General features: G+C 45.5%; 1 protein-coding gene across 1 annotated transcript in view; it reads right to left on the reverse strand.

The window, feature by feature from the left end:
* Positions 1-188: 188 nt before the first annotated feature.
* The window catches only part of setd5 (SET domain containing 5), a 48,282-nt gene continuing 21,424 nt past the window's right edge, over positions 189-27,046 (reverse strand). The window contains 23 exon segments of the mRNA XM_046311548.1: positions 189-2,055; positions 2,155-2,243; positions 2,558-2,685; positions 3,113-3,405; positions 5,553-6,059; positions 6,217-6,273; positions 6,497-6,777; positions 7,467-7,590; positions 7,803-8,060; positions 8,326-8,703; positions 8,795-8,944; positions 9,059-9,142; positions 9,307-9,616; positions 9,761-9,870; positions 10,962-11,079; positions 11,342-11,793; positions 13,380-13,418; positions 13,962-14,149; positions 17,231-17,289; positions 18,993-19,219; positions 19,221-19,238; positions 19,722-19,824; positions 26,496-26,736. Coding sequence (XP_046167504.1) covers positions 1,402-2,055; positions 2,155-2,243; positions 2,558-2,685; positions 3,113-3,405; positions 5,553-6,059; positions 6,217-6,273; positions 6,497-6,777; positions 7,467-7,590; positions 7,803-8,060; positions 8,326-8,703; positions 8,795-8,944; positions 9,059-9,142; positions 9,307-9,616; positions 9,761-9,870; positions 10,962-11,079; positions 11,342-11,793; positions 13,380-13,418; positions 13,962-14,149; positions 17,231-17,289; positions 18,993-19,219; positions 19,221-19,238; positions 19,722-19,824; positions 26,496-26,566 — 4,698 coding nt within the window. The 5' untranslated portion in view covers positions 26,567-26,736 and the 3' untranslated portion in view covers positions 189-1,401.

Consider the following 27,046-nt stretch of genomic DNA (forward strand, 5'->3'; position numbering starts at 1 on the left):
AAAGTCCCACTGCAGTGATCATGGCACATGACTTGTTAACACCACAGTGTGATTTTCATCTTTTTGTTTTGTATTCAGTTGGTGAAGACCCTACTAAAATGGAGGTACAGCATTCTGTGGGAAGGGAAAGCGTCTTGAAGCAGCACTCACGTAAAAATAAGAAAACAAATAAAGGAGAACACAGCAGCTTTTTCTTTCTTTTTTTTATACCATTCAAACAAATCCCGCCATAGATTATCCTCTTATTTTCTTAGGTGGCATACGGAATGCAAGGATTGGTCAGAGGGAGAGAAAAAAAAATATATTCTCAATACATTTTTCATAAAAAAGAATCCGACAGGATTCAAGAGACAACAAACCCAACAACGGAGTAAAGAAAAAAATTAAAATGAAGTACTCTGCTTCTTACTTCTCGCTCCAGCAGAATAAAAGTTAACGATTACTAAGATGCATTTCTGGCAAAAGTCTTGATTCCAAATAACAAAACGAGCTGAATCAACCGGTTGAGTGCGGAACATAACTGGATTTGAATGTAAATAACTTAAAAAGACAAAAACAACTGCAGCACCATGAATTACAAGATCTGTATGACTCAAGTATAATATAGCAAATCTACTGTGAAGTAGTAATACATCAAATCAAAACAGTCACGTGGGAAACAAAATATATAGTTTTTTAAAAGAGCAGAAAAATCATTGAACAGTAAAATACAGATCAAGAGTTTTCAGAAATCGACTAAGTTTGAGACAAAAAACTGGAAATCATAAGGAATGATTTTTAGGCAGCTCTTATTTGCTGCCCTCTGCATCTTTATAATGGATGATACACACATACACTTTTGCAAGTATCGTTCCCCCTTTCCAAACGAAACACATACTGCAGGACTGACCCGGCTTCTAGCCAAATCCAAAAAGTTACCGTGACAAAGTCTCTGCTGAGTTACACCTGCCATCTCAGCATTAACAAATCCAGAACCAAAACAATAGGTACGCTTCTTTAAAAACAAAAACCAAGAAAACACTTTGTACAGATAGTCGTGGTTGAGTTTCACCATCTACTTAGCCAGTTTTACACAGTCTGTTCATGATGTCAGGGCAATTTCAAAATGACACTTTGTTGAACATGTCTTTTTCTCTTTTCATTTGATTCCTTGATGATGTTGAAGTTCCTCAATTAGCCATGTTTAGAATGCAGTAATTTAGTTTCAGATAAAACAAAAAAAGACAGAAAATAAGGAGAAATCCATACAAGAAGCCAAGTCCTTACTCCTCTTAGGTCTGTGTATAACCCCTCCCCCAAGCCTAGTTTCTCCACAGGGTTTAAGATAAGAGGTACACAATTTCACACACACACACACACACACACACACACGCTCAAGCAAACAAACACACACACAACATCCTAAAAGCTTCCTGACTGTGTCCTTACTCCTGACCCCTGTATGGGTGGGTGCTGGAACTGACTGAGGGGTGTCCCGCGCTGTGGGTAGTGTTGGCCGGGGGAGGCCGCCAGGAGCCTGGAGCCGGTCTGCAGCACCGTCTGCCCGGGGCTGCCTGGTTTCAGGCTCCGGGACGCCTGCTGTTGGCTCAGTCTGGAGGCGTGGTGGGACGCCGGGTTCCCCACAGCACCGGCGCCAAAGTCTGTTTTAGGGTTGCCGTGAGCCCTGGAGCCAGGGGTGGGAGACCCTGACAACCCGCTGTTCAAGAGGCTGGCTTTTAGGTGGCTCCCGCCACTGTACACGTGGGACCCGTCCATACTGCTGCTGCCGCTCGGCTGGTGCAGGTTGCCTCCTGGCGGTCTGGAGGCCCCACAGAGCGCCGAGTCTGCAGTGGAGGTGGTTTGGTTGGGGAAGGAGGACAGGGAGTTGAGGGTCTGTTGTTGATGCTGCTGCGAGGGGTCTTGAGACAGGGCGGACAGGCGAGAGTAGAAGCCCTGGCCTGAGGGAGGGGGAGCCGAGGGACTGTAGGAACCACGGAATGGAGAGGACACGCTCTGCTGAAGGAAGGCTGGACTGTCCACTGTCTGCTGGTGGCCCTCCGATAAGGGGGGCTGCACCTTAGAACGAGAACACACACAAAATACTTCCTGACACCCTAGCATAAAACCAGGCGAAACAAAACACTCAACTCTCGCAAATGACAAGGGACACCATACCTGGTGTGTGTAGACAGACGGGCTGTATCTCTGTGGGCTTTTCATGGGAGAGGCCAGGGGTACCGTCTGGATCTCATACCGGTCTGCATCTGGGATAAACGTAACAGGACACAAGCTGAACAGATGGTACATGCGTGCGGATTCCCTGAAACCTCAGAATCTGAAATGAATTTGGCAAATGTTGTTCCAGACTAGGCTAGATACTGTAGCTACATTTCAGACAAAAACCTTAAGACGAGAAAACCCAAGACAAACCAGCCTAAACACACCTCTATATTTCAGACTAGAGGTCCATGTTTAAGTCTCGTCTAAAATCGGGACAGGAGGACGTCTGGCCTGAATTTCCTACTACTTCATTCATGTGAAAACGAGAAAAACCTGGTAGTGAAAAGGAACGCAGTACCAGGGTCCTTGTCTGTAACCGAGGAGTCCGTTCTCTTCAGCACACGGTCCATCTTGAGGGAGCCCCTCAGTACCCGCTCTAAGACACCCTGGCCCTCTCGCAGCCGCTCAACTGTCGTGGGCACCATCCTGGATCGAAGCAAAACACCAACACCGTCATGTACAGTATGTTACGTCACACACACAATGGGCTTATATATATATATATATATATATATATATGACCCTATAAAATCTGTACAATCGTTTGTTGCCGAATCCGTTTTATTTGTTCCCCCAAACTCAGTTTTGTTTTTCATCGATATTGTCAGGTTTCGCTATAAGTCACTTTTTTTTTTAAATAGAAAAACAAACACTAAATTGGATGTTCCAAGTCAACAACAATGCTTAAACCACATCAGGAGACCATTTTTGAGGTCTGGGAAAAATCTAAAGAAATGTTTATTTTTGAGTGCAGTTACCCTTGAAGTCAACTGCACACCAACAAGACAAGTGAATGCTAAGTGACAGGGAACAAAGTGCTGTGAGAGGATGTGGTGCCGGTGTCTAGTCTTACCAGTGGCTGGTGCCTTCCTGAGCTCTGGACTGTTGCTGTGTTGGTGGTCCAGGGGCGACGGTGTGGTGGTTATCTGGGGGGCTCACCTCCTCTATCTGGGGGATGGAGGAGTGGGTGGGGGAGGAGAAGGAGCTGTGGGGGGAGGCTGGGGGCTGCAGGTGGAAGGAACGGAGGCCTCCGGGAGACTTGGCGCTGGCACAGATGGAGCTGGGGCGGGTGTCCAGGGAGCTACCCCCGGGCTCTGGGTCCCTGCTGCTCCCCTGCTTTCTCTTACGGTACTCCAGCAGAGACACCTGAGTCGTCGAGGGAAAAGAACCATCCCTAGTCAGTCATATGTACAGCCTTAGTCCCATGACACACACACTACCACTGGTTGCATTGCGACACCAGTGATTACTCACCAGTACAGTATGGTCAGGACGTCATGCATCAACGCAACTGTTAGACGACTTACCTCGAATGCACGTTCGCTTACACGTTATCAACGGACTGACCAAACATCGAAAATGTTACCGAACCCTGAATGGAAGAGCAACCACAGGTCACCGATCTACTACTTCTACCATCCTGGGAGTTCTATGGTGGGTCAACACCCTCAGTTGCTGTGGTTATCTGACGTGGATACAGAGGTGCAAAAATACAATACCTTGGCTGACGATTGGAATGAGTCGACTTTGACAATAACAGACAAACAACGAAGCAATCCAGGGTAGCTTTATCACGCTCTCCCTACAGTGTCGGGACAAAACCCTGCTGAATGGCAAAGGAAATGGCTTTTTGTACCAGAGTATTGATACTGGCATCAATGTTATTACCAGAATCAGGAAGCTATCATATTCTAAAATGGGTTTTGTCACACACCACCATCCTGTTTTGACTTATGAAGCCTTTGTTCTTTGTGGATAGTTAGTAACGGGCCAACATTGAAACATCAGCACAGGCAACTTATCATTATCAAATGAAACATCACAACACAAAGCAACCACTGGGAGGTAAGAAACAAAACAGAAGGGGGGGGGGGGTGCGACAAAAACAGAACGACAGGGCACTCGCGTACGGTACACACCCACACTCAAGAGACAAATGAGAGAGAGAGCAGCTCGGCAGAAGGTCGTCATGAAACAGGCAGGAGACTCAAGGAGGGAACGGGGGGAGGGGGGGGGGGGATGAGAGAGATGAAGGCCTGAATGGACAGTCCGATATCAGGGCTGCCAGGAGGCCCCATCTAGACCCTTAGAGCTGCAGTTAGAGGCTTAGGACTTGAAGAATCTCCACACAGTAGGGTCTTCGGACCCGAGGACTACTATACTTGTTAGGGCCTTTTGATTCTGCTTGGGCCCCAAACCCAGCTTCTCGGGCTCCAAAGACTACTTTTATGGACCTTCTGATTGTCCTTGGGCCCTTAGGGGTGCCACTTGAAGGGGTGCTAGTATGGTTCTTGGATGGGCATTGGCCATACTGCTGGTATGGATCGAGGCTGGTGAAAGGGGATGCGAGCACAGAACTATGGATGAGATGGACCATAGACGAATGGCCAGTGAAGCAGACGCCCACAGGGCCTGGCTCAACCTCGGCAGCCTGAAGACGACACCATGAAGCATCGGGCTCGTAGCACGGCGCTCCGAGACAAACGGGGTGACCATGTTTCTGACACAGAGATGTTGATATAATAGGTCATGTAGGTTTTTTTTTTTTTTTGGAAAAGGGGAGTTTGGTGCGGGGCTGTGTATGCGGATGCCAAACAATATTTACATGCACACTTCTAAATGGTATGGAAATATTCACCATATTGTGTACTGTCTTGTATTCACGTCTTACTGCTATAGCCTGGTAACCTGGCTGTCCTGTCAGCAGACTAACGGTTTGCAGGTTGGCCCTCTGCCTTGGTAGAAACAGTGGAAGAAAGACTTGGCAAAGGTTTCAGGAGGAGCATAGGGGGGGGGGTGAGGAGAGGGTCGACAGAACACAAAACCTGTTGGGCTAGCTGCAGTAGGAAAGACAGAATACACATAGAGAGAGAAAATGTGTAAATCATTCTAGAAGTACGGCATTGTTTGTTTCTGAAGACATGTATGACAATTGTTACCCCCACGTCTATTTTGATTTAATTATCATCTCGGCGTAGAATCACTGAGCCCACTTGATCTATTTGACAAAGTGAATGGAAAACACAAAGCAAGGAAATACTACAATGACCAAGTAGTCATTCAGTTTCCACATACTCTACCACACTCAATATGACTCTTTCCCCTCAAATTTGGACATTATACCAATAAGCATGTAGGCACTTCTTCCATACTACCACTTCAGACATGATCTACCTAGCATACCGCCATTTGGGAGTTTCATTTAAAACACAAATATCTTTGTTAAATAGTACATTTTTTGGGGGGAGAAAAAAAAAAAAAAAGCAGGAAAACGTTGAGAGAGTTAGACTTGCCTTCTTTTTCTGCGGTGGGTTACTGGTGTGGTGGGGAGGGGTGCCGCTGTCTGGGTAGCCCCCGCCATAGTGCTGCTCGCCGTAGGGCGACAGAGAGCCAGGCCCAGCCTCGGCCAGAGGCCCTTGGCCACTCACGGTGCTGTAGAAGGACTCGGCCGGCGAGAAGCTGCCCTCCGATTGGCTGAGGCGCCTGTCGGTTGTGACGGGATTGCCCAGGTTGGCGTTGAGCGGGGAGCAGGTATAGATGAGGTTGAACTCAGTCCTGAAGCTCTGCTCTCTGGCCTGCTGGGCCGACTCGGACAAGGTGCTTGGCGCCAGGGGAGTGAGGAGGCCACCCCCGCCCACCATGGAAGCCAGCGGCCCCTGCGTGTCAGGGGGAGGAGGCCCCGTTGCCAAGAGGAGAGAGAAGTCATCTGACATGGCGGGCACAGGGCCATCGAGGCCCGAGGACAGGTTGGGGAACTGCAGGGCGCAGCGCAGGGCGTCAACGTCCGGTTGCAGACACGGCTACAGGTGGAGGAGGAAGAGGGAAACAGGGTTTCAAAACCTCTGACAAAGAAAAAAGAAAAAACACCTGCCCTCATCTGTCCTGTGTTCCCTAACGCATCTAGCCCCGTCTCCAGTGCTCTAACAGTTACTCCGGGTCTGTGAGGTGAATGCCTACCTCTGGAGAGATGGACTCTGGCCTGTGCACAGGAGAAGCCTCTGGAGATGATATGTTCTGGATGGGTAGAAGAGAGACGTGAAATACCATTAGAAACAGATCGATAGCACAGTGAAAACAACCATGTCTATGCACTGTAGCGTTGTACGCAGAAATGTCATATGTTCTGGTACCCCACTGACACATGCTCAGTATGTCCTGTGTGTGTGCGAGCACGTGTGTGTGTGTGAGTGTATTTCTGTATGTCCTGTGTGTGTTTATCCGCATCCTTCCAAAGTACCTCAAACTGCAGTGGCGTGTTGCAGCGGCTGGTTGGCAGCGAGGGCAGTGGCGAGTAGGCAGCCATGCCGTTGGACAGCCGGTGCTCCTCATCGCCGTAGCAACCCAGCAGCGCGGCGTAAGATGCAGGGCTGGGCAGGGGTTGGTCCGACGGCAGCGGGGGAGTGATGGGCGACAGGGGCCGCAGCAGCAGACAGTGTTCTTCTGAGCCGGGCAGAGGCGGCGCCGCCTCCACCTCCGGGCCATATATGGACCGCCGCTTCTTGGGGGGCGCCGCCAGTTCTTTATTTATTTTTAATCGGAAAGAAAAGCAATATAGCGTCAGATCTGCTGTGACAGGTGTCAGCGCACACCGATGAAAAGGATCTTCGTTTGGGGTTAGGTTCACTTAAAATGTACATGGTTGACGAATTAGGATAAAGTAAGTAAAACAATACCAGACTAAACAATAGCCAACGCTAAATACTGGCACGTCTGAGGAAGAGTGCTCGTCAACAGCAAGACTGCTATACCGGACCCGGGTTCCAAAAACAATTTCAACTATTAGGAACCTTTCAAATGCTGCAGCTGTGCTTGGCTGACCTCTTGCAATGGAACAAACAAAAAAAGTCCCAAAAGTGCAAACATCGTCCACCTTGAAAATGCTCAAAGTATTTGAAAGACTTGGAATAGTACAAACCAGGTCTGTACTAAACTCTGCAAAAAAAGAAACTTAACACGTGTAAATATTTGTATGAACATAAGATTCAACGACTGAGACATAAACTGAACAAGTTCCACAGACATGTGACTAACAGAAACTGAATAATGTGTTCCTGAACAAAGGGGGGGGGTCAAAAGTAACCGTCAGTATCTGGTGTGGTGAGATGTTAACCCACTCCCACTCTTTTTTTTGCTGAGTTTAGATTACAAATGCTACTAGACTTGTTAGAAGACAGTGAACAGACAAAAAAAAATATGTTTGTAGATACCGGCTTTGAAAGGGTTGGGGGTGGAGCTGCTGCTGTTACTTTGGTGGGAAGAGGTGGACTCAGTGCCGTCCTCCAGGCCCCCCGAGCAGAGCCCGCTCTCATCCTGAGCTTGTTGGATCCATCTCTGCACATAGGGGAGATACAAACAGGCATCAGACAAAATACCGGAACACTGAATATCCTTCAAACATATGAAGGGTAGTGGACAAGTGCACACTTGGGATGCATCCACTTCTAACAGCCCTGTCCTTCACCCACTACACAACACATTACATTTTCCATGTACCCCTATTCCCCATTGACCCCAACAACTTCCACAACTCCCTCCACCGTTACCTTTTTGAAGGAGCCGTAGGTGGCGTCCACACTGACGGGCCGGCGTCGGCGCTCAGGGTTGAAAGGCGAGCCGAAGCGCACGTAGTGTTTGGGCGCAGTGCAGATGAGCGGCGAGGCCGCAAGGCCCGGCAGCATGTTGAGCGTAGTCGCCAGCACCGTGGGGTCAGTGGTGATGCGCAGTTGCCTCTCCACCGTGGGCGCCTCCTGCAGGACTACCTTGTCCAGCACTTTGTCCTTCAGCCACTCAGTCACCAGATACTGGGGGAGGGGGAGATCATTATTTGCAAACAAATTCTGGAAGACTCGTTACCGCCAAATTCTAAAAGGGACTTTTCAGCGAGAAATTTGGGAATTATTTTTAACAAATTGTGGAAAAGACTGACAAATTCTACATTTGTGTATATTGGACTATAAATGTTGTAATACAAAAACTCGAAAGAGTTGTCCTGGTTCATTAAATGTTTAATAAATAATAACAATTAAATACAAAATGGTGGTTGGAAGTCAGCCCCATCCCTCTCACTTTCTTAGTCTTAGGCAGGTTGCGAAGGTTGCCTTTGTTCAGAGCACTCAGGCCTTCTCCGTCAAGGAGTTGCCCAGCTCCCAATGCTCCGTCTCCCAGCCTCAGCTCTGTCCCGGGTCCCCCCAGGGGACCCTCCTGCCCCTCTGCCACCACCGCCTGCTCCAGGGCTGCCTGCTGCAGGGCCAGGGCCTGCCGCTGGCGGCGGGCTCGCTGCGACGAACTGGAGCGGTAGCGCGAGATGCGGCTCTTAGGCCGTGGCTTGGAGGAGCGGGCCGGGGGAGGCTTGGGGGGCACCGCAAGAGGGGCCAGGAGGGGAGCGGTACACACCAGGGTCTTTAATGCGTCGGCTGCTAAGGAGGGTTCCTGGAGAGAGAGATTCTGTTGGGGGGGATCAATATTGAAATTGGAAAATTGGTCACAAAGTTCAAAAAGAGAATGTGGCGGTAAGAGGGATGAAAATCTAACTCACGGTGACGTAGGTGGCACGGCGCGTGCTTATCCCCACCCCTGCTTGGTGGGCCGCGGCGTTAACCCCCGTGGGGTTCCCTCCGCTCCCCTCTACAGACTCCAGGCCCTCCTGTTTAAACTCATCTATGCCCCCTGTGCTGGGCGTCCTCTTCTACAGAGACAGAGAGAGTGGGTTACGAACTGCAGACTTACACTATGATTTGATAGTGACAGTGGGTTGGTTGGTGCGACAGGAATTATGTCAGGGCGGAGATGTGACACATACCGGTCTACTAGAGATGAGGACTCCGTTCTCGTCCAGCTCTTCCTCCTCTCCTTCCTCCAGCTTCACCCCGTCTAGGAGTGCCTCCTGTAACACATACGGCGCATACATTTTCATTACACAGTGCACACACACCCCCGTGTGTCTCTGTAGGAAAGCACCACATGAGTTGTAAAATTCTCTACAACCCATCCACCCAGTCTCTATATGTACACACACATACATCTTTGCACCAAGACAAAAACACACACCTCTGTGTCACTGTTGCCCAGGCTGACGTTGCCCTGCAGCGTCTCCCGGACCTCGCCACTCTCCTCGGGCGGCTGGTTACTGTCATCTGACATTCCGAAAGGTCCCTTGCCGCCACCTGGCCCCTCCATCTCTCTCCGCTGGGCCTTCCGCCGCCGCGTCTCAGCCCCCGTGGGTGCCGGGAGTTGAGAGGGCGGGGGCAGCGACCCCGCGGCTTGGCAGAGGAGGGTTTCGCGTGGGCTCAGGTTGTGCTTCAGCACGGGGCAGTTCTGCTGGTTGCCCTTGTAGCAGGCGCAGTCCACCTTGTAATTACTGCAATAACGATAACAATAAAATGATTTCTCGTGTGCTTTAAAAAAAACCCAGATGAACACTTTAGGGTCGAGAGAGAAGAGAAAAAACCGTACTTTGTGCTGATATAAAATGTCTTTACAGATATACTTGATTGACACTGACCAGCTATTGAACTCGTAGTCAAAGCTGATGGTGACCTCGGCGTCCTTGAGGATTTGCGTGACGGCGTAAATACAGAGGTGGATCATGCCATCAGCGATCATATGCCGAACCTGGAGGGGACAGAAGACATTATGTATTAGCTTGGCTAGGACTGCATCCATTTCCCCCCCTAGAACAGGAGTCTCCAACACGTCGCAAGCTACTCATTTTTTTCTCGCTTTCAAAATAGGCACATTCTTCTCTTCTCCCCTGCAACTCCTCCCCAGGTCCTTCCTGTACAAGAGAAAGCAGTGCATTGTTTTCTAGAAACACACCTGGTAAAATAATGGTTAATAAAAAAACTAAGGGGGGCACTTTCAAATCTGTGATTTATTATAAAATTGTTTTACTCACTTGTATTTTTCCTGGCTTTAGATTTTAGTATTTCACTCTCAAAATGACAATTGTTCATAGAAAAACAACAAAATTGGATGTTCTGAGTCCATGGTTAAATCATATCAGAAGACTTTTTTTTATTAGGTCTGGAAGAAAACTACCACATTGATGAGTGTAATTCCCCTTTAATTGCACATCTAGCGAGTGAGGAAAGTGCCGTCTAATGTGCTGGTTCTGTACTGCTGCTGCTCATTTCAAGGCAATGTTCACAAATACCAATAGTGATATACTTCTGCCAGGTAAGCCCACAATGCAGTTAACACTCATTGAGGAGGTTTTGTGGAAAGCACCACAGACAAACAGGGGAAACTTTTCTGGATATTAATTGGCAGATATTGTTTTAGGTTTGGCTTTTTAAGCCAACGGGTGGCTAACCAGGGGAGGGATAATGTCAGTGTTGCGTTGAATAGATAGTAGCTGGCAGCTTGCGGTGTCTGATACTTGTGAGATTGGTTTATGAAAGTCTGCGATGGAACACATGGAAAATTGCATTTAGGCCTACTTTCAAAATTGTTTGATCGACCTGTTGGAGACTCCTGCTCCAGAAGGGTGCGTCTCAATAGGCATAAATGGACTCCTTTCCCCATCTTTTCCTTCATCTATGCTGATGTAAGAGCCCAGGAAAGGTGAGAGCTAAATTCACCTGGTCTGACATTTCAAATGAGTGAAGTGAACTAAAAGGAGAGGAGATGGAGTAAGTGTAAACTACCGAGATGCACCCAATGACTTTCTTGAAGAAAAAAAAACCCCGAACAAGATGGCTGACCTCTGCGCTGGGTGTACAGGACCTCCGGATGAAGCGTGCGTCATTCCCAAACGTCCGCGCGTCCACGCACATCTCTACGTCGTTGAACTTTGAGTAGAACAGCACGAAAGGGTAGGGCCTAAAAGAAGTCAAAATCATGTCAAACGTGTATTTTCTTCATAATAATACATCCTCAATTTCCTTCATAAAAACCATGCAATGGTGCAGCATATGAAAACCAAAATATTCCAAAATATTCCACTTTAAAAATGTCATCTTACCAAAAAAACAAAACAAAGATGCCACATTTTTATTGGGCCTGCTTGAAAAAGCATGGACGTTTGGGGAACGTTTAGGGAATTCTGCAACCATATGGAGAAGTGTAATGAACGAATGCATACTTTTTGAAGAAGTGTCCGTTGACCTCAAACTGCTGTTTGAGCATGACCTTGCCCCGGTACTCGATGATCAGGGTGTCTGGCTCTAGATCCCTTGACGCCCGCAGGATCTTCCGGTGCTTCTGCACACGCGTCACCCGCCCCAGTTGTAACTGCATCTGAGAGCCAAGCACCGTGTTGTTGCACGCCAGCTCCGTTCGGTTAATTGTGTCCATGGCATTGGCCGAGGCGTTGACCTGGGCCGGTGAGGTCGTCGCTGGCGTTGTATCGCCCACTACTACGCCCTCGGCAGCAACAGTAACGGTGGCGGCGCGGTGCAGCTGGAGCAGTGTCTGGACATCAGCACTGTACTGGTTGGCCGTGGCCTCCTCGTACTGGTCCGTCCACTGGCGGATGCGGCTCTCCCAGCCCTCCGCTGTGGTCTCGTCCACTGCGCTGGCCTCCGTAGTGGAGTTCTGGGGGAGGGGAGGAGAACGGTTTTACTTTACAGAGCCGCGTAGTGTCACCTCCATTCTAAGACCTTTCATAAATGACCATGTCAGGTCTACAACCAGTGTTTCTTCCCCTTCGATGAATGGGTTATCATGGGTGGGTGGTGCACTGTGCTCTATATCAACTTAACATATGATAATAAAATGAGTACGTCACTCCCATTTCTACGCCACTCAATGAAACCCTGATGCTAACAAAGTGGCACTGATTTCTTCATCCCATTAGCTACTGCTGTGAAGTTTATTTATACATTGATATACAGTACCAGTCAAAGGTTTGGAAACACCTACTCATACAAGGGTTTCCTTATTTTGTTGTTGTTGCATTTTCTACATTGTTGAATAATAATGAAGACATCAAAACTATGAAATAACACATATGGAATATGTAGTAACCAAAAAAAGTGTTAAGCAAATGAAAATATATTTGAGATTCTTCAAAGTAGCCACCCTTGGCATTGATGACAGCTTTGTACTCTTGGCATTCTCTCAACCAGCATCATGAGATAGTCACCTGGAATTAATTAACAGGTGTGACTTGTTAAAAGTTCATTTGTGGAATTTCATTCCTTCTTAATGCATTTGAGCATTTGACAAGGTAGAGGTGGTATACAGAAGATACCCTATTTGGCAAAAGTCTATTATGGCAGGAAGAGCTCAAATAAGCAAAGAGAAACAACAGTCCACCATTACTTTAAGACATGAAGGTCAGTCAATCCGGAAAATTTGAAGGACTTCTAAAGTTCCTTCAAGTGCAGTCACAAAAACCATCAAGCACAATGAAACTAGCTCTCATGAGGACCACCACAGGAAAGAAAGACAGAGTTACCTCTGTTGCAGAGGATACGTTTGTTAGAGTTACCAACCTCAGAAATTGCAGCCCAAATAAATGCTTCAATTCAAGGCACAATTAAACAGCATAGCTACCACAGCACTTTGCAGTGATACGCCATCCCATCTGGTTTGCGCTCGGTGGGACTATCATTTGTTTTTCAACAGGACAATGACAAAAAAAACACCTCCAGGCTGTGTAAGGGCTACTTGACCAAGGAGGGAGATGAGTGCGGCATCAGACGACTTTGCTTCCACAATCGCCCGACCTCAACCAAATTGAGATGGTTTGGGATGAGTTGGGCCGCAGACTGAAGGAAAAGCAGCATGTGGGAATTTGTGGGAACTTCTTCAAGAATGATGGAAAAGCATTCCAGGTGAAGCTGGTTGAGAGAATGCAAAGCTGTCAAGGCAAAGGGAGGCTACTTCGAAGAATATCAAATATATTTTGATTTGTTCAACAATTTTTTGCTTACATGATTCCATATGTTATTTCATAGTTTTGATGACGTCACTATTATTCTACAATGTGTGGGGGGGGGGGGGTTTAATGGGTAGGTGTTCAAACTTTTGACAGGTACTGTATATAATTTAACGACACAGCAGTAGCTAATGGGATGAAGAACTCATCAATGCCACGGTTAGCATCATGGTTCCATTGAGTGACCTTTGACTGGTAATGTATAACTAAAAAGATCCTCGGAAGGAATTCATCTTACCTTCATCCTCATGGACTTTCTAGAACCCTCTCTGAAGGCCTGTAAAGACAGACACTCAATTTTACAACATTTCAGAGTCTACTCACAGCGTTTAGACAGCATTCAGAGGGTCTCCTACTCACAACGTTTAGGCAACGTTTCAAAGAGTCTACTTGTGTTAACACGTTTCAGAGATTCACGAAATATTGTAGCAAAAATAACTATGCTACTAGAAAAAGACTGCAACTTCTCTCTTGGCCTCTAGAGGTATAATTGGCATGTTCAGCCTTAAGAGCAAGTTAAAACAAGTAACTTTACCATCTTGGTCCTCTTCCTAGCTGTGGGTTATTCATTTGCTCCCTCAGCCCCTTTTCACACTTTGAATGTGTGGCATTTGGCACACTTGGCCATTTTCCCCATACTATTGTTGTCTTTAGCAAGGATACTCTTGCCGTCGCTACCGCCTGCCTTTAGCCCAAATGGTGGCTGGCACCTTCTGCTAGCACTTCATTTTGGCACTCTTGCCTGGCATGTCACACACACTTAGGACTCTTTGCTAACTGTGCTCTTTTGAGGACTGTGCTCTTGCTCCGAAGTTCCTACCTTTATTTTCTTGCCCTTGGGCACTCCGCGGGCCTTCTCCGTGCTCTTCTTCCTCTTCTTGGACTTGTTCCGCTTAACGCGGTTGACTGTGAGCGTGATGCTGGTGGGCGTGTGCTGCGTTGCTGTGTAGGACACCGTGGCGGGCGACACTTCCTCGTCGCCACTCTCCGTGGCGCTGCTATCGCCCACTAGAAGCGCAAGAGAGACTTGAGCATTCACAGGTACTTGGCAAAGTTAGTTTCCACCTGGGCACGCCAACAATAAAAACTTAGGGTTGGTTTCCCGGACTAAAATGCTATTTAAATAGAGATTCTGCATTTAACTTTTTAGACCAGGCCTAAGGATGCTTTCACACCAAATTGGTTTGGAACGTTTTTTTCCCCGAACTCTGGTGCATTTTCTCCCTTAGGTCAGTACGTTTGGACTGGTGTGAACACTATCCGCACTAGGGAGCGCAGTAAACACGACGTGGTTCGCTCAAAAAGGGTGATCTCGGTACGATTCCGTTTGTATGGTGGTGTGGTTCGCTGCAGGTGATCATGCAGTCCCGGACCAAACACAGTAAAAGAACCAGAGATTCATTCAGTATTATTGGTTGTTTGACTGCAATCATTTGATCAAATGCACGCAGTGCCTTAACATACGGTGAGTACGAGCACATTTATGAGCGCATCCCATGCAGATTAAAGGAGAAGGGGGCTACACTGTAGGCTACTGAGCCGGAAGTGAAATTCTACACACCCATTGCAGTCTTCACATTTTGTGGCCTTAATACAACATCTAAAAAGGGATTACATCATATTTTCAAGTAATGAGGTGGCAGCATCATGTTATGCTTGTCATTTGAAGGGACTGGGGAGTTTCATGTCTTTTGATCCTGACAAAGGAGCAACACTCACGTAAAAAGTTAAAGGAAAACCTGCCTCAGTCTTCTGAAAACCTAACCTTGGGATATAGTTTTATCAGCAAGAAATTTAGATTTTTATGCCAAAGACACACTAGAATGGCTCTCCAAGATGTCTTGCGTGTTCATGAGTGGTCTAGCCTCTGTCCGGACTTAAATTTGCTTGGCAATCAGAGTCGAGGTTTAAATATTGCTGCCCAACAATGATTCCCAACCAAATTTACTGAGCATGAGATATTTGGACCAAAACGATGGACATATGTTGCCCTAAGAGTCGTGCAGAGTTGGTAGAATACTTTTCAAAATGATTAACGCTGTAAACTCTGCCAAAGGTGCTTCCAAGAAGTATTAACTCTGGGGTGTGAAGACAAAACGCAAACCAAACTTTCACTTCGAATATGTGGAGTAAGTCGTTCAGATCTGAAGGATTTTTACATTTAATTTTCAGGCAGCAAAATGTGAAGACTGTGCAAGGGGTGTGTCGACTTTCACTAGGCACTGTAGTATACTCTTCTCCTCCGGCGGCTGTTGTAACAGTTAGTAGATATTGCGCGGTTTCCTCACGCATTTTGTTGGGTGACCAAAGCAAAGTAATAAACTCAGCAAAAAAAAGAAGCGTCCTCTCACTGTCAACTGCGTTTATTTTCAGCAAACTTAACATGTGTAAATATTTGTATGAACATAATATTCAACAGACAAACTGAACAAGTTCCACAGACATGTGACTAACAGAAATGGAATAATGTGTCCCTGAACAAAGGGCGAGGGGCAAAATCAAAAGTCAGCCACCAGCTGCATTAAGTACTGCAGTGCATCTCCACCTCATGGACTGCACCAGATTTGCCAGTTCTTGCCGTGAGATGTTATCCCACTCAGCCCAAGCCCTCATGCTCCTATCCAAAAGGTCCCAGACTTGCTAAATGGGATTGAGATCTGGGCTCTTCGCTGGCCATGGCAGAACACTGATATTCCTGTCTTGCAGGAAATCACGCATAGAACGAGCAGTATGGCTGGTGGCATTGTCATGCTGGAGGGTCATATCAGGATGAGCCTGCAGGAAGGGTACCACATGAGGGAGGGGGATGTCTTCCCTGTAACGCACAGCGTTGAGACGGCCTGCAATGACAACAAGCTCAGTCCGATGATGCTGTGACACACCGCCGCAGACCATGACGGACCCTCCACCTCCAAATCGATCCCGCTCCAGAGTACAGGCCTCAGAGTAACGCTCATTCCTTCGACGATAAACGCGAATCCAACAAAAACCCCTGGTGAGAAAAAAAACAACTCGTCAGTGAAGAGTACTTTTTGCCAGTCCTGTCTGGTTCAGCGACGGTGGGTTTGTGCCCATAGGCGACATTGTTGCCGGTGATGTCTGGTGAGGATCTGCATTACAACAGGCCTACAAGCCCTCAGTCCAGCCTCTCTCAGACTATTGCGGACAGTCTGAACACTGATGGAGGGATTGTGCGTTCCTGGTGTAAGTTGTTGTTGCCATCCTGTATCTGTCCCGCAGGTGTGATATTCAGATGTGCCGTTCTTGTGTAGGTGTTGTTTCACGTGGTCTTCAACTGAGGACGATCAGCTGTCCGTCCTGTCTCCCCGTAGCGCAGTCTTAGGTGTCTCGCAGTACGGACATTGCAATTGATTGCCCTGGCCACATCTGCAGTCCTCATGCCTCCTTGCAGCATGCCTAAAGCATGTTCATGCAGATGAGCAGGGACCCTGGGCATCTTTCTTCTGCTGTTCTTCAGAGTCTTTAGAAAGGCCTCTTTTAGTGTCCTAAGTTTCCATAACTGTGACCTTAATTGCCTACCGTCTGAAAGCTGTTAGTGTCTTAACGACCGTTCCACAGGTGCATGTTCATTAATTGTTCATGGTTCATTGAACAAGCATGGGAAACAGTGTTTAAACCCTATACAAATGAAGAGTTGTGAAGTTATTTAGATTTTTACGAATTATCGTTGAAAGACGTGCATTTTTTTGCTGAGTTTATGAAGTTTGAGACAGAAGTTATGCTTCTTGATAATCATTGATGGATTTAACATGACCATTTTCTCCCATTAACAAATGACTCGCATGAACACACATTTGGCAATGTGAAACCAACCTGCCCAAACGCAAAAAAATACAACCGTAACAGATAAAAATCAACGTCGGATTCGAACTATAGCTACGAACAATGTGCGAAAAGCCCTAAACTTAATCAGTGTCCAGGAAAATTGGCCCATGGAGTTTATGTGGTTTAGTTGAGGCCAAGCGGCACCATGTATATACGTAACGCCCGTGCATCAATGTGGTGGCCGTATGCGTTTTCCATACTTGGAATACGCACATTGAGATGCATGTTATGCAGTCACCATACCTGATACATTTTCTTGTTTCCGGCGTTGGCCGTCCATTCCTTTCCTCCTGTCTAGCCCCCTGAAATCACAGAGATAAGAACATCACAATTAGGAAATGGCAGATCTTATAGGCCTTTAGCAAGGTGAGAGAGAGAGATATATATATCTATCTCTCCATCTCAATATATGACTTATACTATGTCTATGTTAATCTAAGCCAAATAGAAGTGGTGACCCACCATTAACGTAGATGGTGGATCACACACAGTTGAAGTCAAGTTTACATACACTTAGGTTGGAGTCATTAAAATTATTTTTTCAACCACTCCATACAATTCTTGTTAAAAAAAACTATTGTTTTGGCAAGACGGTTAGGACATCTACTTTGTGCATGACACAAGTAATTTTTCCAACAATTGTTTACAGACCGATTATTTCACTAAATCACAATTCCAGTGGGTCAGAAGTTTACATACACTAAGCTGACTGTGCCTTTAAACAGTTTGGAAAATTCCAGAAAATGATGTCATGACTTTAGAAGCTTCTGATAGACTAATTTGACATCATTTGAGTCAATTGGAGGTGTACCTGTGGATGTATTTCAAGGTGTGCCTCTTTGCTTGACATCATAGGAAAATTAAAACAAAATCAGCCAAGTCTGATTCATCCTTGGGAGCAATTTCCAAATGCCTGAATGTACCACGCTCATCTGTACAAACAATAGTACGCAGGTATGAACACCATGGGGCCACGCAGCAGTCATACCGCTCAGGAAGGAGACGCATTTTGTCTCCTAGAGATGAACATACTTTGGTGCGAAAAGTGTAAGTCAATCCCAGAACAGCAGCAAAGGACCTTGTGAAGATGCTGGAGGAAACGGGTACAAAATGATATATATCCACAGCAAAATGAGTCCTATATCGAAACCTGAAACCTGAAAGGCCGCTCAGCTAGGAAGAAACCACTGCTCCAAAACCGCCATAAAAAATCCAGACTACGGTTTGCAACTGCACATGGGGACAAAGAACATTCTTTTTGGAAAAATGTCCTCTGGCCTGATGAAACAAAAATAGAACTCTTTGGCCATAATGACCATCGTTAGGTTTGGAGGAAAAAGGGGGATGCTTGGCAAGCCGAAGAACACCACCCAAACCGTGAAGCACAGGCTCATGTTCTGGGGGTGCTTTGCTGCAGGAGGGACTGGTGCACTTTACAAAATAGATGGCATCATTGAAGCAACATCTCAAGACATCAGTCAGGAAGTTAAAGCTTGGTCGCAAATGGGTCTTCCAAATGGACAATGACCTCAATCCTATAGAAAATTTGTGGGGAAAAAGGAGGCCTACAAACCTGACTCAGTTACACCAGCTGTCAGGAGGAATGGGCCAAAATTCACCCAACTTATTGTGGGAAGCTTGTGGAAGGATATCCGAAACATTTGACCCAAGTTAAACAATTTAAAGGCAATGCTACCAAATACTAATTGAGTGTATGTAAACTTCTTACCCACTGTGAATGTGATGAAATAAATAAAAGCTGAAATAAGTCACTCACTACTATTATGCAGACATTTCACATTCTTAAAATAACGTGGTGATCCTAATTGACCTATGACAGGAAATGTTTACTAGGATTAAATGTTAGGAATTGTGAAAAACTGAGTTTAAATGTATTTGGCTAGGTGTATGTAAACTTACGGATTCAACTGTACATACACGACATTCCACAGAGTGTACCATGTATTCAGAACCTTTTCTCAAAATGGCTGCCGCCGGTTCTCACCTGCAGCTCTCGCACTTTATGAGGAAGCCATCCGGAGTCAGGCTGCAGTGGCACCAGCTGGCCACGGCCCCTTCTTCCTCCGACGAGCTGTCGCTGTCAGCAGAGTTCTCCTCCTGGCGGCAGTTGTCATGGTAGCGGGAGGTAGGGCCGCGTGCCACGCCGTTGAGCTCCATGCGGGGGATGATGGTTTGGGAGAGCGGGGAGGCTGGTGGGGTGGGGGGAGGGGGGCGCGCCATAGTTGTGATCCTGACAACACACAACGGAAGACTGTTGCATCTTCAAACAATGGGTGTTCAGGTACAAACAAACAAAAAAAGAGGAAGGGGAAACGGAAAATGGAAGACGAATGTGAAAATGAGGGCAAACAAAATGGTACGTGACAATACAGCATGTTAGCTAAAAACGCACGAGGGCGCTGCGAACGTGTTAATCAGCATTAGCGATTCATAGCATTGAAGCCTTGCGGCGACTTTTTTTTTTGCTACGTTTTGATACTTAGCATGTCGTGCGGGACTCTCCTTCCTCTCGGATGCAAGACTACGCTTGCAACTGTACTGGCCTTACGCGCTCTTAGGCCGACACATTAATTTAAGATACTGACGAAAAGTCCATAAGGGACATCTTACAAAAAGATACTTGATCGGAATGTTGATATCGTCAGACATGAGAGAGACTGGCCTATAAAATTGGCCACATCGTGACAAAGGAAGAAAAGAGCTGTGTACTCACAGTATATGGTAGTCCCCGATACCCATGACTCTGTGCACTCACACAGCTGTGGTTGGGGTAGTTTTTCTCATTCACGGCAGGACTTGCTTCCACTGACTCAGGGCTGAGAGAAGATGAGAGAATGAAAGCGTAAGCAGTAGAAACATGGACAGTAACAGAGTAATGGTACAGACACAACGAGAAATCTGACTGCTGATAGGTACTTAGCACAGTTGGAGGCTGTTCCTCCTCTTGCAAGAACAAAGATGAACTAAATGCTTAACCAATAAATAATTTAATTCACTCTCCATTATCCCATACTGCCAGTTACAGTTCGCTTGCAAGCGTCGCCATTTAGCACAACACAGCTAGCTACTCCATCGACTCGACAGGCAAGCTGCTTCATTCAAAAAAACAAATCCATTGTGATTTAATTATAATGTTGCTAACTACACTAGTTATCTATACTGAATGCAAATATAAAACATGTAAAGTGTTGGTCCCATGTTTCATGAGCTGAAATAAAGACTCCAGAAACTTTCCAAATGCACAAAGAGTATTTCTCTCAAAATGTTGTCAACAAATGTGTGCTCATCCCTGTTAGAGTATTTCTCCTTTACCAAGATAATCCATCCACCTGACAGGTGTGGCATATCAAGCTGATTAAACAGCATAATCATTACACAGGTGCACCGCGTGCTGGGGACAATAAGGCCAAACTAAAATGTGCAGTTTTGTCACACAAAACAAGGTCACAGTTTCAAGTTGAGGGAACGTGCAATTGGCATGCTGATTGCAGGAATGTCCACCAGAGCTGTTGCCAGAGAATTTAATGTTAATTTCTCTACCATAAGCCACCTCCAACATCGTTTTAGAGAATTTGGCAGTACGTCCAACTGGCCTCACAACCACAGACCACGTGCAACCCCACCAGTCCAAGACCTCCATATCTGGCTTCTTTACCTGGGGGGATCATCTGAGAACAGCCACCCAGAGAGCTGATGAAACTGATGAGTATTTCTGTCTGTAATAAAGCCCCTTTGTGGGGGGAAAACTCATTCCTGATTGTCTGGGCCTGGCTCCCCCGTGGGAGGGCCTATGCCCTCACAGGTCCACCCATGGCTGCACCCCTGCCCAGTCATGTGAAATCAATAGATTGGGGCCTAATTACTTTTTCAATTGACTGATTTCCTTATATATGACCTGTAATTCAATAAAATTGATTCGTTGAAATTGTTGCATGTTGCATTTATATTTTTGTTCAGTGCAAATAGCCAAGAAACACTAAGGACAGTTTCACGTCCGTACACTTTCATTTCAAGTAAATAAGTAAAAGAGCAGCTTGCTAGTTAGCTTACATTAGCCCCAGCATGCACAAGCCAAACACGCTACTGCCACCTGGTCACCTGGAGTATTTAAATGAAGCAAATCGGAGGCAAAACTGTTGTGTGAACAACAAAAAGGTAACTGCCGACACTCTGGGCAGAGGTGCTAAGCGCCTACCGGCAGTCAGATTTCTCAGTCTCCGACCCTTAAAAGAATATAAAACAAAAGTTGGAGAAATGTAGGAGTCAAAGATAAAACGAGATGCAGATATAGGGAAAGTTAGGAGATAGAGAATGAAATATGGTATCTAGAAAGATTAAACAAAACTACACGGAAAGCCATTTTTCAACTACTAAGCAGCTAAGCTCGGTCATATTCATAATGCAACAGGAAAAAAATAAAAGACAACCTAAACTTGCCAATAAAGTCATGCCCGTTGTAACTTATCACAAAACGTTTTGGTATAGTTTGTCTTGATGAATACTACCATGTTGGGGTGGGGGTCCTGCATTAACCTGCTTTACTTGTAAACAACTCTAAGGTGATATCTCCTAGACCTGTTCTGTACACTAGGTGGCACCACAGCCCAAAACATCCTCAACAGCTAAAGGAAGTCTGGGTGAACGATGACAATTCAGGAAATGGAATGTCAGCGGCCATGATGCGTGTTATGCAACTCCTCCGTTGCCCTTTAGTAGAGGTCTTGGAGGGAGGGGAGAAGAGAACCTTGTCTTTTTACCCAACAACTAACAGCCCTGGTACACGTAGCCCTGCTGAACAATATCAAATGTCAAAAGGCTACATGTCAAAACAAGAAAATACTACATCCCGGCTGGTGATTTTTCTAAATGTCGCCCATGTCTGCTTTTCTGTTTCTCATTGTTTTCATGCGAGGTGAAATCCCCCACCCTGCATGCCTTCCCGAGTCAGGTTGGGTTTCTTAGAAGGGAGATGTATGGGGGAGGGGGAAGAGCCCGATCCAGCTACATTCCATAGAAGCTCAGTCATCTGGCTCACCTACAGGGTAGTAGGAGCACTGGGTTCAGGTTGTTTTCCCTGTGCAGTCTAGAGCCATTTCCTCATACAGCACTCAGCAGAACAGCTGGCTCTTGTTCCAATACTTGTCTGATTTAACCTCAGTCAACCTAAAGCTCTCTTGGTCATCACTGATCAGTTACAGGCTCCGTCCCAAATGGCACCCTATTCTCCATACATTTTTAGCAAAAGTAGTTCAGTATGTATGGAATAGTATGTCATTTGGGGCGCCGACACTATGTGATGGGGTGGTTGAATGCAAGGCCTGACAGGGGAAGGAGGGTTCAGATCCTAATGGTCCCTCACGCTGCCTTCTGCCCCATAGATAGAAAGTAGGGATGCACGATATATCGGTATCAGATGATATTAGCTGAAAATGTTAACGTCGGGGTCGGCCCGATGTCTAAGACGTAATGACTCCACGTCAACAAAATAAATGCACAGTAATAGTGTCACTGCTATTGGCTTCACAACATACTATGGAACGCCTTTGGGTCTTTGCGTGTCAAAAAAGACAAGTCAGATAACACTATTTGACACGTTAAATAACACAGATTATAGAATGTTGTGTATTCCGAACTTGCATGTGCAAGTCAAAACGCCACCACTCCTATCAGTAGCACTTGTCAAAGCTGTACAAAAAAAGCCTGCAAACAAGCAGACACCGGCCACGAACGACGCATTTACAATACCACGTTGGCAATGAAGCATCATTTGTTTGACCACAACTTCTGGGGTTGCTAGCTTTAGCTTGGTACTTAGCTAGCACCAATACAACCAGCCCGAAAACAATGACCAGTAGAAACTGCGGTCCTTCTGTAGCTCAGTTGGTAGAGCATGGCGCTTGTAACGCCAGGGTAGTGGGTTCGATCCCCGGGACCACCCATACGTAGAATGTATGCACACATGACTAAGTCGCTTTGGATAAAAGCGTCTGCTAAATGGCATATATTATTATATTATTATTATTATATTATTTTCATTATTCTTTGCAATGATTTTGGAATCCTTGTGAGTAAGTATTACGTAGTTGACCACTTGTTGTTCGCCTATTGAAATTGAACTTCAAATAAATAGCTAGCCAGCTACTTAACCGTGTTGCTCAAAGCTAACGTTATAAACAGCCAGCTAGCTTCATCTGGCTAGTGAGGCTCGACCGGACCGGATTATGTGTTGTGAAGGTAGCCACAATAAGGATTAGGCATAATAGTGGAATTTGCGGTTTGCCTTCAAAATAAAAATACCTATTTTAAAGTGATGCAGAAGGTTACAATTGGTGGAATCATGCCATATTTAGACTAGATAATGTTAACCTCTTCAACCTTTGGGGGCGCCATTTCATTATTGGATTTTTTAAAAAAAAAATGTGCCAGTTTTAAGCGCAATATTTTGTCACAAAAAGATGCTTGACTATGCATATAATTGACAGATTTGGAAAGAAAACACTGACGTTTCCAAAACTGCAAAGATATTATCTGTGAGTGCCTCAGAACTGATGCTACAGGCGAAACCAATATGAAACTTCAAACAGGAAATGAGCAGGATTTTTGAGGCTCTGTTTTTCATTGTCTCCTTATATGGCTGTGAAAGCGCCAGGAATGAGGCTGCCCTTTCTATGGTTTCTCCAAGTTGTCTGCAGCATTGTGACGTATTTGTAGGCATATCATTGGAAGATTGGCCATAAGAGACTACTTTTACCAGGTGTCTGCCCGGTGTCCTTTGTTGAAAATTCATCCATGTGATTGAGACAGAGGATACTAACAGGAACGATATATCATGAAGAGATATGTGAAAAACACCTTGAGGATTGATTCTAAACTACGTTTACCATGTTTCAGTCGATATTATGGAGTTAATGTGGAAAAAAGTTTGGCGTTTTGATGAATGAATTTTCGGGTTTTTTTGGAAGCCAAACATGACGCAGAAAACGGACCGATTTCTCCTGCACAAATAATCTTTCAGGAAAAACTGAACATTTGCTATCTAACTGAGAGTCTCCTCATTGAAAACATCTTAAGTTCTTCAAAGGTAAATGATTTTATTTGAATGGTTTTCTGGTTTTTGTGAAAATGTTGCCTGCTGAATGCTAACGCTAAATGCTAACTCTAGCTATCAATAGATATCAATACTGTTACACAAATGCTTGTTTTGCTATGGTTGAGAAGCATATTTTTGAAAATCTGAGATGACAGTGTTAACAAAAGGCTAAGCTTGAGAGCTAGCATATTTCATTTCATTTGCGATTTTCATGAATAGTTAATGTTACGTTATGGTAATAGGCTTGAGGCTGTAGTCACGATCCCGAATCCGGGATCGCTCAACAAGGTTGGAATGTGAAGCAATGAAATGGGGTCAGTCTACTCGGTGACACCCACAGAACACAACTTTTAAGAGTTTACGCAAATATTAGTGTTGTAGCTCTTATCACGGGACTCACCTCCCCAGTCAGCCTATTGTGTGTAATGACATTCATATTGCACTGTACAGCCAGCCGTACCTAAGGATTGGGGATCAATGAAATGGGTTATCAGTCTACACAATACCCAAGATAATTTTTCCCAACATCCTCCTCAGAAAGACTCAAACATCCATGCAGTATTGTTTTTCCTCTGGAATAGTGTTCAATACACAGGTTTATAATAAATGTGGCTCAGTTCAGTTGTTTCAGAGTCCAGCAATAAGAGCTACAACGTTATTGTTTTCTGGGTGTCACCAAGTAGACTGATACCCCATGTCATTGATCCACAATCCATAGTTAAGGCTGTACAGTGAAATAAGTATGCCCTAAACACAATTCTAAAGTATAGTACATCCAGTGTGATTTCAGATTTGTCAAATTAACAAATTGCCCAACCTCATTTAGCATGATATATTCAATTATGGCATAATTCTACTATTTGCATCACTGTCAATGACATTTATTTTGAAGGCTACTATTGTGGCTAATCCTTATTGTGGCTAGCTTCACAGATGGTTCTGACCCCATTTTAGATGACACCTAGCTATTTAGTTAGCTAGCTACTGAAACAGATGTCGTTTTGCTATGTTTTTGGGGATGAACACAACTTTTTGGTCAGTGTGGTGTGTATAACCTTTATTTTACTAGGCAAGTCAGTTAAGAACAAATTCTTATTTACAATGACGGCCTACCCCAGCCAAACCTGGGCCAATTGTGCGCCGCCCTATGGGACTCCCAATCACGGCCAGATGTGATACAGCCTGGATTTGAACCATGGACTGTAGTGACCCTCTTGCACTGAGATGCAGTGCCTTAGACCACTGTGTCCGTGTGCATTACCTATTTAACTGTTATAGAATGCTTAATAGTCCGTTAAAATTCAAAATATTGTTTTTTTTGGCAAGGAAAATATAGGATATCGGTCAAAAGTGTTATATCGGTGCATCACTAGAAAGGCACCCGGTAGTACTCCTGTATTCTGTCTAGGCTTGGGCGGTATACGGAAATAATCACGGGATGGGTTTTCAATACCATTAAAACAATTTAAACGTTTTTTAATCAAATGTGAATATTTGTAGCTACTTAAATACCTGCTGTCAACTTGAACAATACGTTAGCAGATAAAGATCATTATTCATTTCACCTGAAACATTTTTCATTTTGAAGTTTACTGGTACTCCCTAGTCACGTGGCGTTTGTTTACAAGCACACAACGACGAGAGCACGCGCTTGGTTATCTAGTTACAGTATGGAATTCACAACTAAATGTTTGGAAGCTGGATATCTTTTAACTATTAAGTTAACAGTCTAAAATGTGCTGAATGCTCAGCAGTTGTGTATTAGATTTGCTAATTTATTAACTTGTTAGCTTGATTTTGGAAAAAGCTTTGCTTGGTAATAGCAGAGAATCTCCTCCTTATCAAGAGCCTTGCTGTGTAATATTTGTTTGGTGCGTGCAGCAAACTGAAAAGTACTTTTGAGTTACGTATATAAATTTGAGCAGGGATGTATGTTTGTCCTGCAAATAATTTAGCTCAGACACTGTATAAAATGTTCACAATGCACTCGTTAGCATTCTCTATGGGATATTACATGGAATTGTTAGTATTGCGAACCTATGGATTAAAAAGGCTCAGTGGGGTTTGAAAAGAGCACCCCGTGTTCAGTGCTGATATTACCGAATATCCTGGTATGGCACAAGGTCGGTATGAAAGTATGACAATCGGGATACCGCCCAAGCATAATTCTGTCTGTGGTGGGCCCCAGCTTCCTGGTCTAGGTTGGAAGGCCTTCATTGTGACCAACACTTTCCAGCTCTCCTGGTCACTTCCTGATTCTGACCACAGTGGAAACACAGCAACAGCTAGTTTAGAAACGTTTTGAAATGCTGCACATAGCTTGTTGGGTAGTGAAAAAAAGAGGACACACAAACCCTAGCACCCCTATCCTCAACCCCCCTCCCCTGTGGTACTCACTCTGATCCAGCAGCCATATCTGAGTAGGACGTTTCTGGTGTAGTGACTCCCAGCGCGATTACTATGCTCATGACGTCCAGCACAGCGGCACGCAGGGAGGAGGGGGAAGGGGGGAGGGGCGGGGGTGGGACAGGGGGAAGAGGAGAGAGGGGGGATCACGGGGTCTGAACTGTAGTGACAGACCACTCCAGGGGTGGGGTGCCGCAGAGCCGCAGCCGACGGCTCACGGACATGGGGAGACCTGGGGATAGAGCGAGAGGACAGGTCAGGAGTGAGACAAACGTGCACCCCAAACAAGTCCACCAGCGAGCGCGTGCACACACACACAAAAGGAATCAAGAGGAGTCAACAAAAGACACTTCTGATCCCATGAACTTGAGTTGGGTATAGCCTAAAATACAGGTAGAACAATATAAATATAATCTGTATATTCTAGATTATATATTTCTATGTGTACAACACCAATATATGGACAATCATAAAACTGGGTCTCCCGCTGCTGTTAATACACAATTGGACCATTTCATTTGAATTCTCAACGAACTATCGTG

Source organism: Oncorhynchus gorbuscha, linkage group LG18, assembly GCF_021184085.1.
Source record: "Oncorhynchus gorbuscha isolate QuinsamMale2020 ecotype Even-year linkage group LG18, OgorEven_v1.0, whole genome shotgun sequence".
In the NCBI taxonomy this organism is placed as follows: domain Eukaryota; kingdom Metazoa; phylum Chordata; class Actinopteri; order Salmoniformes; family Salmonidae; genus Oncorhynchus; species Oncorhynchus gorbuscha.